Raw genomic sequence first — 13,862 nt, forward strand, 5'->3', positions numbered from 1 at the left:
CCGCAAATTTTCAATTTCCCAGTCGTACAGATTAGACCGTGGCGATACGGTGGTCCCCGTGTTTGCTCGTCCAAGCCGGCAATTACGTTAATCGGCGCTTGATTTACGATAAACGAGCGCGGACGCGCGTATAACGAGCCCGCGCCGCCCGTGCACCTGCGTTTTTCGAAATACTTTTGGCCGCATTAACAGGCCTAACGAGGGCCAAGCGACAAGCCCGAAGAGACGATGAACCCGCTCGAGCGGGCCGCCCCGATTTTTCCTCCTCTTTTTTCCTCCGATCGCGTCGCTTTTAGGAGCGCGGCGCGCAAAGCGAGACGCGACGCCCCCTACTGCCGCCAAAACCCTCCCGCTTCGCCCGGGAATTATTGTACGCGGCGCGAGGGATCTCGCGGATTCGCTTCGTTAAAAGTCACGTGCGTTGGAATTCTTTCTCGTTCCGGCGCGGGCGCATTTGCATGCGCCTAAGGCCGGGCGGTCAGGCGAGCGTGTATTTTTCACGACGACAGGCAGGCGAATCCATTTTTCAACGTCGTCCGCGGCAAGGTAAACAACGCGCGATATCGCCAAGTTCTGGCAAGTCCCGGATAAAGACACTGTCGGTGGCTGATCTACGGGAACAGAGCTGAAATCTAACTGCAGAATCACGATAGGTAGACACTTTCATTCGTCTTGCGTTTTTCTAGCCCGGTGGAATTGACTCGGGGGGTAATCAGGGGTATAGGAGTCGTTCGAGCGGCTTGGCAATTCAGATGAAGGCATCTTGCGTCAGAAAGTTGCGAGTAACCCCGGGTTCTCGTCGCCAAGAAGGCCGGTATAATATAATGGACCACCGGCGTGGCAACGTTCGCCAGTTCCTCTGTTACGTTATTCTTTACACATGCTTCTCCCTGCTACCAGCATAGCCACAGAGGCGTTTCTTTTCCTCTCGACTTGTCGAAGAGTCTCCGCGACGAACGTCTCCTACGAGCCTGCAGCTTTTTCCTTCTAACCCGCGAACCCAACCGAAAAGGAGCCAGGCGGTCCAGGGAGTAGGGTTTCGTCGGAAAGCGTCGGCGTGAAGATCTCGACGAGATTAGCTATTGGAGAAGCTTCGAACGACGTTAAAACTATTTCAGAGGGGGCGCTCATAAAGCTTTTCCATGGAGCAGTGTATCCTGATTCGATCAGCAAAGTTGCCCGGGGATTAAATACGAGTGGATGTTGGTACGGTGTCTGAGAATGCGGAGCTGATTCCGCGAGGAAAGGGAACGGAATGCCACGGAAATGTGGCCGATCGATTTTGGATCATAACGCCTTAAATATATCCTGGAATTATTCCGCGACTGGTTGAACGGGAATCGATGATTTCCGGCGCGGATCTTTTATTCATGCGCCAGATAACAGCCACACGGTTTATCAATTAGTTACATGCTGCTGCGATTGAATATTAATCGAGTTTTCATTCGGGAGACCGATGAAAATTGCACGCGAAACTTCCGCTCTTCGGTGGAGTGACGGAACACACTTCATTGCGGGTAGATAACAGAGCATAAATAGAGTAGGTATCCGCGGATACCCTTTCGAGCACCTATAAACACAGATTCAACGATGGAAAAAGTGAAGCGAGTCCGAATGGTAAAATCGAGAATATCTACCGAGACCCGAGTGGCCTCGATGCCTGGAAAACAGCGACCTTGAGGATGAAAGTGTTTTTTATCGCTTGCTTCCTCAAACACTTTTCCCTTATCGCCAAAAAACAACGTAGATACCCCGAGGTCTAAACGTGACTCGCCCCGTGCGCGGAGGGTGGTCTGCGACAAAGGTTCAAAGAATTTAGAGGCACGTTGTTCTCGAAAAAAAATAAATAACAGATACAAATTTTCCACTGTAGACCTTCTAAAAGTCTAAAGAACCGCGAAAGAGAAATCGTCGACCATCCCCAGTCTGCATCGCCGAACATCGAGCAGCCCTAAGCAGAGCGCAGCGGGATTAGTGGAACAGCTCAATTAATTCGTCCCGTGGTGCACAGCAAGAATGGCCGAGTGAAAGAGAGTGGAGGAGGAGCCGAGAGGGAAAGGTCAGGCAGGCCAGGAAACATTAGAAGCCTCTTTTTCACTGGTGAGTAAAGCTATACCCTCTCGTTTTGTTTCGTATCTGCTCCATTTCCATGAATAAACTCGGCTCCGCACGGCGTCGCAACCTTGCGCCGAGCCGAGCCCCAATAAGAGCCACAAAACGCATCCTGCTCTCGGGGGCCGGCGCACAAGAAGGGCGCACGGGTGGTAACGGTACCCTGGAAGCCAAGGATACCCGAAGCTATGCCGCAAGGATCACCAGCAACGAAACCGCCCCGTCTCTTTTTCTCTTCGCGTACGCGCGTTGTCCTCCCCGTGTATTCGGCACGCGATTATACGTGATCGCGTTCTCACACGTGATCCCCGGGCCCCCGGCCCTTCTTCACGGCCAATTATCCGCCGATTATTCCCATTCTGTTGCAATTTTGTTGCAATTTCAGGCTGCAACTCGTACACCGAAAACGCGATCGGCTCTATCACGGCACGGCTCTCTAGCGTCCCGCGGCACGTCGCTTGGCTTTCATTTCCCCGGGCTGCTCGAGCCGAATCGATTTCGCAAGTCGCGCGATTCACGTGCTCGATCGCCTGGGTGCCCCGTGGATCTCTGATGGGCCGAGTAACTGTTGTAACGAGCCAAGCGACAGAACAGTGGTTACGCGATGGTTGGCAGAGAGAGGAGCGCTCGTTACTTTGATTGGAGATCAACCTGCGCCGGAGAGAATAATTGTTTACGGGCGGGATCGATGATTGGCGGTTGAGGCGCACGTACAGGGCGCGCGATTGGAAAATTGAACGGGCGGGAAGCAATGAAGTGTTCTGACCAGTGTACGGAATCCTGGTGATGGTTCTATCGTAACCGCCACCTGAAATCTGTGACGCGAAACGGTCCCTTGGTGCGCTTCTCTCGACGAGCAAGGAGCCTCCGAGCACCCAATACGCCCCCCGTATCTGCCTCGAGAAATTTCATACCCTCTTTTTCTGGATACGTGTCTGCCCTCTGTTATTTCGAGTAATGAGCGTTCCACAGTAACCCTGACAGCATCGTGTCGCGGGAAACGTTTTTGCGCGAGCCTGAGAACGTCGTCGAGCTGTGGCCAACGTCCGGACAGCCAAGTGCCCTCTCGTGCTAATAATTATCCTCGAAACGCAAGGGCGGCAATTAGCATCTCATTGGCTCATTTCTCGCTTATGCTAATGGGCAGGAATATTGTTAAAGCGCGTGTGCCAGGGCTGATCTACCATCGGAGGTCCTCGAGCGCGCCTCGCCGGGGCCCCGTAAACCCTCGCGTGCTTGCTCTCCACTCTCCCGCCGCGGTCCGTGGCCATCTTTCCTTCCCTCGTTTCGTTTACGACGCCGTGGAAGAACCGGGAACGCGCACCGTTTTGTACGCCCACGTGCTGCTACCGTGACATCACTTCCATGGATGCGCTTCCCATGCGAAAAGGGCGGGAAACTCACTGGCTTGATTCAGCGTCCTCTGGGTCGGGGGGAGGAACTTTGTGGGAAGCATCGTGGATTGGAAATAGAACAGTGTCGCGACGGTACTATTAACTTCCATTGAAAGCTAGAATGGCAAGATGAGTGCTGAAATAATACTTTGGAAGTGCGCCGGAAAGTGGAATCTTGGAGCGCGGGAGAGGCTTTTCTTAGTTTTCGAGGTCAGGATATTTTCGTTCCGTCGGAGCGTCTCGGATAAGATCCGCATACCAACGGAAAACACGGATTCCAGCGGAGAATAGGGGGCTTTCTCTCCTTACACGAAAAGATTCGCCGGGGGCGAACGAGGATTCTTGCTTTTAACCCGGAGGAAACCCTTGACCTTCGGTGAATTCAGAGAAGGAGAGGCTCGCCACACGTTTCACCGCGTCCTCCATTGTACCTACCTTTTCCGGCGTGGAACAACTACGACCCCGTTCTGCGCGTTCTTGGCGAAGGTTACAGGTACCAGCGGAAGACTGCTCGACACGCGTATGTCGAATAGGGCTGGGACTATTTGTCGAATTTTTCGGTATTCGAATATTCGAATACTTCAGTTGCTCAATTATTTGGCGAATATAATTGCAATATCCAAGCATTCGAATACTATTCAAAAATCCAAGCATTCCCATACTATTCGAATATTCAAGTATTCGAATACTATTCGAATATCCAAGTATTCGAATACTATTCGAATATTTAAGTATTCGAACACTGATGTATTCGAATAGAATGGTGTGAATTATAAATCAAGTTCTTTAGGTTCATTTGTCAGGGTGAAATCTTGTAAGCTAATTTTGACCCACTTCACACCAAACTATTCGAATACATCAGTATTCGAAGTTTATTCGTAGCATTCGAATACTCGAATATTCGAAGTTTATTCGTAGCATTCGAATACTCGAATATTCGAAGTTTATTCGTAGCATTCGAATACTGAAATATTCGAAGTATATTCGTAGCATTCGAATACTCAAATATTCGGAGTTTATTCATAGCATTCGAATACTTGTAAAATATTCGAATAATTAAATTATTCGAACAGTCCCAGCCCTAATGTCGAACGCGTTACTGCCAGTGTGCGAGTGTTCCAAGAATAAAACGATAACGATCATTCAAGCGGAATCAATTAATCCGCGCCCGAAATCGTTGCGAAGTTACTTCTCGATCGATTGAACCGCAAATCCCTCGACCCTCGGCGAGCTAAAGACTTCGAAACCAGGGAACCCTCGAGGACGCAACAGCTCCTTTTGTAACTACACACTCCTTCTCCGGCACTTTTCCCGCCCTTTTCAGGAAACCACAGCTGCCCCGAATTTCCTCGCACTCGGAGTCCCTTTCCAGCTCGATCGAGCGTGACGCTCCGCTCCTACCCAAGAAAAAGGCTGCACCCTAGCCTCCGCAGCCTCGACGAGCCTCTCCACGAGTCCCCGGGATGCCCCGGCAATCTCGACTTTTCCATTTCGCGAAATTATTGGCAAAAAGCTTGGGCGGATCGACTCGACCGTGTGCAGGAGCATCTGGCCGCGGGATAGAAACGCGCGAGAAGAAAGACCGTCGGCGAAAGGAAGAGGGCCCTCGGGGGATGGGTGAAAGAATACGCGAGGCAGAGCGGGATGGGGGCAAAAACCACGAGCGCGTTACGTGCCTGTTCTTTACGATAGAAGCTCATTGCTCGTAGATTGCGATTTGCCACGGACGTAATGAAGCCGCGCCGGGCTTCTGGCGTATAGAACGACGCCGCGATTGCGATTTTCGATCCCCCAACAAATGGTTTCTGCCCCCTCTCTCTCTCTCTCAGCTTCCTTCGCTCAGGTTCGTAAACTTTCCGGCGCGATTCGACGCGCCAGGTTCTTGTTCGACCTCGGGGGAATATCTTTTAAGGGACGATCGGAGGCGAGACGTGTCCTATTGATATCGCGGGCATGCGATTGGAAAAATGATGAACGCAGATTGATAACAACGCTGCGCAGTCTTCAAGCGCGGATCCAACGAGCTCTCGTTTCCCCCGGGAAAAATAATCGTTGGCTAATGACCGCCCAGGCTGCCCCGCGTAACCGCGCTGGCATTTAGACGCGAAACACGGTGCTCCTTGCACGGAACGTTTTGAATTATCGCTTTCGTAGCAACAGGTGCAATAATAGCGGCCGTAACTGGATCAATGATGGCCGGCCGTAATAACTCATTTGCAGCCGGATCGTTTTATTTCAGATGCCCACGTGAGCCGTCCACCTCGACAGAAGCAGCAAAGTAACCTTCGATAATGACGCATTTATGCTCGCAAACGCGGTGCAGCGAATTCCGATGGGCCGCCATTAATCTCGTATCCGCGTGGTAACGAGGGATCCGACTTTCCTTCTGGCCGGTTGAAATTTTCGTTCCCCGCGGCACCTGCGGGGTCCGCGCGGAATTTCAATTTCGTCCGGCGCATCGCCGTTGTAAACCGTCCGATATTCCGTGGAAACTACGCCGGCAGCGAGTTCGTTCCGGGAATACGTACGACGACGCGGCGGCAGCTCTAGAAAGCATTCGGCTATGGAAGCGACTCGATTTCTGTGATTCTCGCACAGAAACGTGGACTTTCACCCGGGGATTGTGCTCGGAATTCGAGAGAATCGAAGCACAGCGTGGCGTAGAAAACACGCTGCCCGGGAGGCGAGAGGAGGTCCCTTTAAAATTCAGATGAAACGCGGCCTCCGCCGAATATTGGTGGCCACATTTCTCATGTTTATGGCGTGGATGCATAATTCTCGTTCAGCCGGCTGGCCCGATAACGCGCCTCTGGAACACGCCGCTGCACGTAATCGCGTAATATTCCGCTCGCGTTTTCGCCGTCGCTTTTCCATTCCTCTCCCTCTACATTATTTTTCGCTGTATTTTTTTCTCTTTCTTCGATCCCTCTTTTTTTTTTCCCCCGCATGTTTTTTTTTTTTTTCGTTCGTTTCGTTTCAGCAGATCGAGACAGACCGACAGTTGTGACAACAGCGGCGCGAGATGCGAAGCGGAGCCGGTACACCTTGCGTGGACATGTTTGCTGCGCGCGCGGACCGATGCTGCCGTCATGACAGCTCAGATAACGGGCGTGACATTTTGAAAAATTGAGGGCAACGATGCGAGCAACGTCAACGAAATGCATCCCCCGTCGTTCGTTCCTCCTTCCCCCCCCTCGCAGCGCCCCTTCAGCCGCACGCCCACGCGAAAAACGAAAAAGAGCTGGACCCGTACACCGGTTCGCCATTAACACACGCTGGGTGTATCCAATTTTGAATTACGATCGCGCGAATTCGCGGAAACCCGGGGCACTGCCGAGCTTCCGAGGAAAATCAGGAATAATATCTGCTTACTGAATCACCGCGCTGGCTGCGCCGCTTGCAGCTGGAAGGAAAGTTCCTCGAGGAAGGTTTGGTGAGTGATTTTTACGCGGGTACAAGCGTCGACAGCCTCCGGTGTAATTGTTGTGATTATCTGAATTATTTTGCAGAAATCTAGATGGGAAACGGGAAAAGAGCGATGCGTTCTGCGAGCCCCGCGAGAACAGCTCCCAAGAAGAACCGTGCATAATGGCAGGTCGACGCCGGGCTGGGCTGATTGTGAGAGCGGATCGACGGTCCGCGGCATCCTCGTCTGGCCGAGAGGAATACACCCGAGTTATTTAAAAAGCCCCACTATCCGTTATCTCGATCGGTGAACGCGAAGAGTCGTTTGAAATATTTCTTCCTCCGGCGCGGCGTTCCGAAGCCCTGCCATTCGAGTGGCTGCCGAGCGGCCGCGAGGAAACAAAGGCGAGGAGTCCCCTGGCCGTTTCTTTCCCCTAATTACCGCGGCCGTTCGAATCGCCGACCGACTTACCGGATCGAGACGAAATCGGAATAGCCATCAAGCCGGACGAGACTTTTCCCAATTGAATGTTAAACGATTGAGCGTCTCGCAACAAGTGTAGGGTAAGCTCGGGTAAGTTCGTGGTACAGGTTACTGCGTGATATTTTTTCATTTATCTGTAACTCTAAATTGTCTGACTGAATTTAGATGGAACAAACACTAACAGACAGCATTGATCTTCTAGTTTATGCTGTGGTAAAATAATTAGTCAATTTAAGTTAGCGTGATAGAGTGAGAGAGCATTTTGTTCCAGCAGCGCATTATTCGTGAAATTTTTCGTGCTAGTTGTGGATGATCGCTTGTTTATGTATTATATGTGCTTTGGAAGATAAATGGAAAGTTCGAACTGCAGGTAAGTGATACTTTAACAAGTCTTACTCTTCAACTTATCATACAATAAGGCATCAGTGTTATTTATGCTTATGAAAAGTGACTAAATTCTTATTTTTCGTGTGCCTGAGACTGCGTTTCTGATTGCGCTGTTTGAGAAATTTTGATGGTCATTACCAGAAACAATGTTTCCTTACGTCTCAGACTTAATATGAAACTTAATATGAAATAACATAATATGAAATAATATGAAATAATATGAAATAATATGAAATAATATGAAATAATATGAAATAGTATGAAATAGTATGAAATAGTATGAAATAGTATGAAATAGTATGAAATAGTATGAAATAGTATGAAATAGTATGAAATAGTATGAAATAGTATGAAATAGTATGAAATAGTATGAAATTGTATGAAATAGTATGAAATAATATGAAATAATATGAAATAATGTAAAATAATTTAAAATGTAAAATAATATAAAAAAAAGTAGCTGATGGCCATATCACGGAGTAACCAAAGCTATCACAGAGTAACCAGAGTATGTCATGACAACTTAATTTTGTACATTTTCAATTAAATATACTTAGTAAATTTCTGTTAACCTATTATTTGTTTCTCCGATGTCTGACCTATCATTATATCCTAGACTCACTTTCAGAATATCTAAATATTAGCAATTAATAGACTACTAGTTCTAAAACTATCACGGACTTACCCGAGTTTACCCTACGTAGCGGGAGAGTGGAAAAAAAGATGAATATCTGACTGTTTACCCCTGCTCGGCTAACAAGACACCGGAGTCTGTCTGAGAGAAGCCCTGGCAACGGAACGTAATACATCAAACGGCTTGAAGGAAACGCGGTTTCCCCGTCGACGGAAGCTTCAACGCCTCGTCTGGTTTGATTTTCCGCGGGGCACGTCCTCGCTTCCCGTAATTACCGTCGACAATTAAATGCTTCCCGTCCGGGGGCAACTGAGCCAGGCAACTTTTCCATCGTCATCCTTCGAAACGAATGCGCGCTGGCCACCCGGCGCGGCGCGCTCCGACGTATCCTGGCGCGATCGCCAGATAAAATTGAACGATTAGGCGCAAAGCGAGGGAGGGAACGTTAATGGTGAACGATGGCTGGAAATAGGCGGGACGATTTTCTATCGCGAGGACAGCGGGCAAATAAGGAAATACTCACCAGCGAGTCCACCTCCGGATCCGCGATGTAGTAGGGTTTCTCTTGTCTGATCTGTAACACACGAGCACACAGGTAAGAGCTTTGATAATTAGACTCGGTGGTAATTGCGGTATTAAAACTATAGGGGACGATCGTATCTCGAATGCCTGGCGTACACACACCACACTGTCTCCTTCCCTCTTTCACGTGTACGTATCTACCCATTACTCGCTCGGTCTGCTTCCCACTTTTGCCTCTCTCCCTCTGTCTATTCGCCCCTTCCCCACCCCTGCTCCGTGGTGGCTGGCCACGGTTCGCCGTTCCAGCCAGTCTTTCTCTAAGCGATTTCCTTCGCGTGCTTCCTCTTAATTGGACCCCCACTGTTCAATTCGTACGTATAGAAACGGAAACGCGTCGGTGAACGCGATGGAATTCTCTCGTCGACGCGAACAGCCCAACGAGGAAGGTCAGGGGGAGAGAGAGAGAGAGAGAGAGAGATGGCAGGGGATTCTCAAGCATTTTCATGGCGCCGCGTAGTGGCGATCAGAATGGAAACAAAACGCATCGGGGAGAACGATGCCAGAGACTGGCCGTCGATCGCTCTCTTAATTGGACCCCGGTAGTTCTTACGGAATGGACGCGGCCAGAAGGGCGCTGGAAAAGGGACGGGGAGCGGAGCTCGATGGAAGCGTGCTGCTTCGTAATCTCGTGGAATTCAAGGGAGAACCATGATTGCGCGCTCGCGACACCGAGCCCAGTCGATCCGATTAGACGAATATCGTTAACATTCCTCCAGCCACGGTCCTCGTGATCGGTTCCCCGATCGACGCTTGGGGGTTGCCCATCGCCCTCATCGGGACTTACAAGTGTCTTTTTAAGCAACAGTGGGGGGAGTCCGGGAGAGTTGAACCACCTTTTACTTGAAGGTCCATGAAATCTAGGGTATGAGATGCACCGATTTTATATTTATATCACAGTAAAGCCTTGTTATCGGACTATAATTTGAGGGTTATATCACTTCAATAAGTTAATAAATGTAAGCACTAAATTAAATTTTATAAAAAATGAGATTCGACCATACTCTAGTAAGTCGGGAACAAATGAAAAAACCACAATTTGCTTTAGTTTATAATAAGTAGCCACAGACTTTAGACATTACAATAATTATCTTAAATACTTTAATTGAGCTTTTACTTTGTATTTCACTCTGAACACGAAGAAACACGTTCCCCTGACTCACAGCTAAAGCGGACTACCGATCGTCATTATGTTATTACATGACATAGTAACGGCGAAGAATTCGCACGCTATGGTACGCGAAATTTAAAACAGATATTTGCAGCGGCTCAACTCTCCCATATGGTCAAGTCTCCCGGACTCTCGTACTCGCGGCTATAGCAGACTAACCTTCGGCTAGTAAAAGGAAGATCGCAGGTAACTTATTTCCTCTGACGAGTAAAAGAGAGAATCCGTTGGAAGGACCAAGTGAAAATCAGAAAATCGGATCGCGATCTTCGAAACAGTGAAGAAACCCTCCGACTGTTGATTCTCTAGTTCTCTTTCTTCCTTTCACGAAACACAAGCGAGAATTCTTAGGACAGGGCCCAGAGGAGCGTATTCATGAGTCTGAATTCTGAATGGGAGTTCCTCTCGCATCGGGGTGTATAGGTAATGAAGGCGTCTCGTACAGCGAACAAAAATACTGTCAACTCTTCGTAGGGGGGAGCTAGTTCTTGCAGGGTGTCCTGTCACCGTGCTTTTTCGACGATCCCCGAGCGGCCGCCTAGCGCCGCGCAGGTAGCCACCCATCGATTACAAATTGTAAGCAGCCCCTGTGCGCGTCACTCCTTTTCCTTCTTTTAACCCATGCGCCGTACCTCGTCTGGCTGGCACGGCGTCTCTCGACCTTTGTCACCGTTAACGGCGACTCCGACGCTCGTTCTCGCTGTCACCAGAGGGGCGATAAAAAGCCGCCGCGCCGTGGATCGGCGAAAAATTGCCGGCGCAGGCCTACCGGTTTGGGGGCCGCAATAGTTTCCCTCGGCAAGACGAGAAACGTTGCCCAGGTGAAAGCTTCTAGCTCCTCTATCTGCGAACGGTTCGAACGGTTGTATCGTGCCGATTAGGCGGACAGGACGGGGGCACCGGGAGTGACAGCTAATCGAGCCCATGCATATGCATAAAGCAATACGAGCGTGCCATTAACGAGACACTGTTCCACGCCGTTAAATATTCGAGGAGAGCCGTCCATATTTCTGGCGCGGCGCGGCGTGAATGAAACCGAAAATACATCTGCTCCGCGGCACGCCCCCGGGCCTCTTCCGGGGGCAGTCGCGCGGGAATTCCGATCATGCCGCGAAATTATAAACGAGATATCCAGCTAATATTTTAAGTTCACGGCGGAGGGAGGCGGCCTCGCCGCGAGGTACAGCTCCCGGAGGAAAATAAATATCGATACGCGGGGCGAAACGCCGTTTCGGGATTCCGCGGCCCGCCTAGTCGTATAACTTATCCCCAGGCCGAGATAAAAATATTGTGCGATAATATTTAGAGAATGCTCTCTCGTTTCGGGCACGCGTCTGCTCGCCAAGCGACGCCCTGGCGTCCGTCGGAGTTCATAGCGGTGTGCGACGATCCTGCCGAGAGATATACGGAGCAGCTGGCCTCTGCGCGATGTTGCTTCAGCCATCGCCTTCGCCTCTGGCCCGCCGAAAGCTTCTACACTCTCTGTATCCCTCAGCCAGGAATTATATAATTCCCTGAGACGATGGAGAGTGAAACGCTGGCCAGGGTGAGGAGCGACGCAGGGTCGTTGGACGAGGGATTGTCTCCAGAGTAGTAAAAGGAATTGCATCCCGCGCGAACTTTACAGCACCTTCGGTTAAAAGCCTCGATCGTCCCGTGGAATATGGTGCTCCCTTCTGCCGTCTGGGCCCGAAGTCTGCGCGGAAAGCACGAGGACGCAGTAAAACAGCGCAACAGTGTCTGTCAAACCAGCGACCACCTTCGGGCAACGATGTATTCATGGGTTTCGAACGATTTCAACGCGAACTTGCAGGCTCGTTGACATTCCCCGGGGACCCTGACTTCAGGGAGGACCTTCCCAGTGACCTGGCCAACGGTAGGATCGTAAACCTTGACGAAAGTTGCCCCCGTGGAGGTGCGACGGGCCTGAAGAACGCGGGAGTCGATGGAGTTAATCCGATGAGAACGATTGGGGCGGTTGCAAAGGGAAATCTACTTTACGACAGAGAAGAAACGGCACCGTAATTGCCCGTCTGGCTCGTGGAAGACACTGTTTGCGATGGTTTGGACCCTGAGAAAGAAAGGAGGTCCCGTAGTCCTTTGCAAGTCGAAAATGACGCTCGGGAGCAGGAAATTATATACTGCACCGCAAGCTTGAAGGGAAGTTCTCGCTAGGAAGTAGTAATAACTGAACGGTGACCCAACATACTCGTCTATAACGACGAAAGTGCGTGTTTGGCTTGGAGAGATAACGATTAAACGATCGCCCGATTAGAATAGCCTGGGGGAGAGCCAGGTGAGAGCCTGCACACACGTACAGACCTTGGAGGCCGCTCGAAGCCTGAAGAGGTCAACGGTGCAGACAATTCTTTGACGACATCAGCAGGAGGCAACGTCGCGAAACCGGTCCAATGAAAGCGCGCTGCAGGATAAGCTTGGAGCTGAACGAGCTGCTGGCAGCTTCCTTGCGCGAGCTTCGTTTCGTTAATTAGCTCCGAATCGAGCTAACGCGCCGTTCGCAAAGTATCGATAGGCCGGTATCGCGTTCAGTATCGTTCAACCTGCCGCCGGCGCGGCTGCATTCTGTGTAATCGCATTTAATTGCATCGATTCGTAAGCGCGCAATAATCCCGCCGGTAAGCTGCGGGTCTATTAAATTTTTCCGTGGGATCGCGCCTAGGGGTCGAGCGATCCGGTGAACTTCCGCCGGGGTAAGAACCGGTAGCGAGAGATAAGTCGACGCCGGTCTCGCACGGCTCACGATCACCGGCCGACAAAAGAGACGTCGCGGGTGTCGTTATCGCGATTATGATAATCCAGCCCCGCGCTTGTTTGCACTTTCCCCCGTGGCCAGGGAGCAAGGCAGAAGGCTGCGCGGGGGCCCGCCTACTGTCTCGTTATCGAGCCCACGAATCGTTAAGAATCGTTCGCGTAAACAGCTTTCTACCGGCTGCGCACCTATCTTCTTTCAACAAGTTGTTCGCGATTCCTCGGGCACTGATTCCAACGATCTGTGGGAGCTTCCTGCGCGCGTCTCCCCCGTCGCTGCTTGCTCAGTAGTCCAGTGAAATTAGGATCTGTCTTCGGAATAAATCTCAGGAAGATAAATTTTGGTATCGGCCTGTATTCGGTCGTTTTAAGCAATATGTCAAAACTCCCCATCGATCCAACCGCCGCTAAACATTTTACAGAGGGTTGAAAGAACAACTGTTTTTCGCGAATATCTCGTTATCTAGCAGGTTTGCGATAAAAATAGTTATTATACAATTTATAGCTTAGGAAATTCTCTACAAAAAAGGTGCTACGAGTTTTTTTCGTAGGAGTAATGAGAACGCCAGCATCGTCTTCAGCGTGTTTCACATTGATGTTAGCAGCTTCCAAGTTTTGAGACAGCATAGCATTAATCTACTCTTGTTCTTTCTGATGGGATATGAATTGAGTTCTCTGTTTTTATTCTTATTAATCTTAGAACTATCTTTATTAATTGATGGAATACTTTCCATGTACATATGAAAACTATAAATTTTATATATGTAAGATGACAAATCAAATCGAAACTCTGAGACTTCTATTCTCGGGTGTCGTCTCTCTATATATCTTTTCTATATCCCCACTCTCTCTCTATGGCTGTCAGGGCCGCGCGTCAAGGCAGCGGCTCCCCATCCTCTAATAGTACATCGCTTTCTATTCGCTCTACAC

General features: G+C 50.0%; 1 protein-coding gene across 5 annotated transcripts in view; it reads right to left on the reverse strand.

The window, feature by feature from the left end:
* Window positions 1-13,862, reverse strand: part of Hth (Meis homeobox homothorax) — a 466,430-nt gene that overhangs the window by 427,468 nt on the left and 25,100 nt on the right. For all 5 annotated transcript variants that reach the window (XM_076810875.1, XM_076810873.1, XM_076810874.1 and 2 more), the window contains exon 4: window positions 8,940-8,990. In XM_076810875.1, the coding sequence (XP_076666990.1) occupies window positions 8,940-8,990 (51 nt within the window). The remainder of the gene's footprint in view (window positions 1-8,939; window positions 8,991-13,862) is intronic.

Source organism: Andrena cerasifolii, chromosome 4, assembly GCF_050908995.1.
Source record: "Andrena cerasifolii isolate SP2316 chromosome 4, iyAndCera1_principal, whole genome shotgun sequence".
NCBI lineage: Eukaryota > Metazoa > Arthropoda > Insecta > Hymenoptera > Andrenidae > Andrena > Andrena cerasifolii.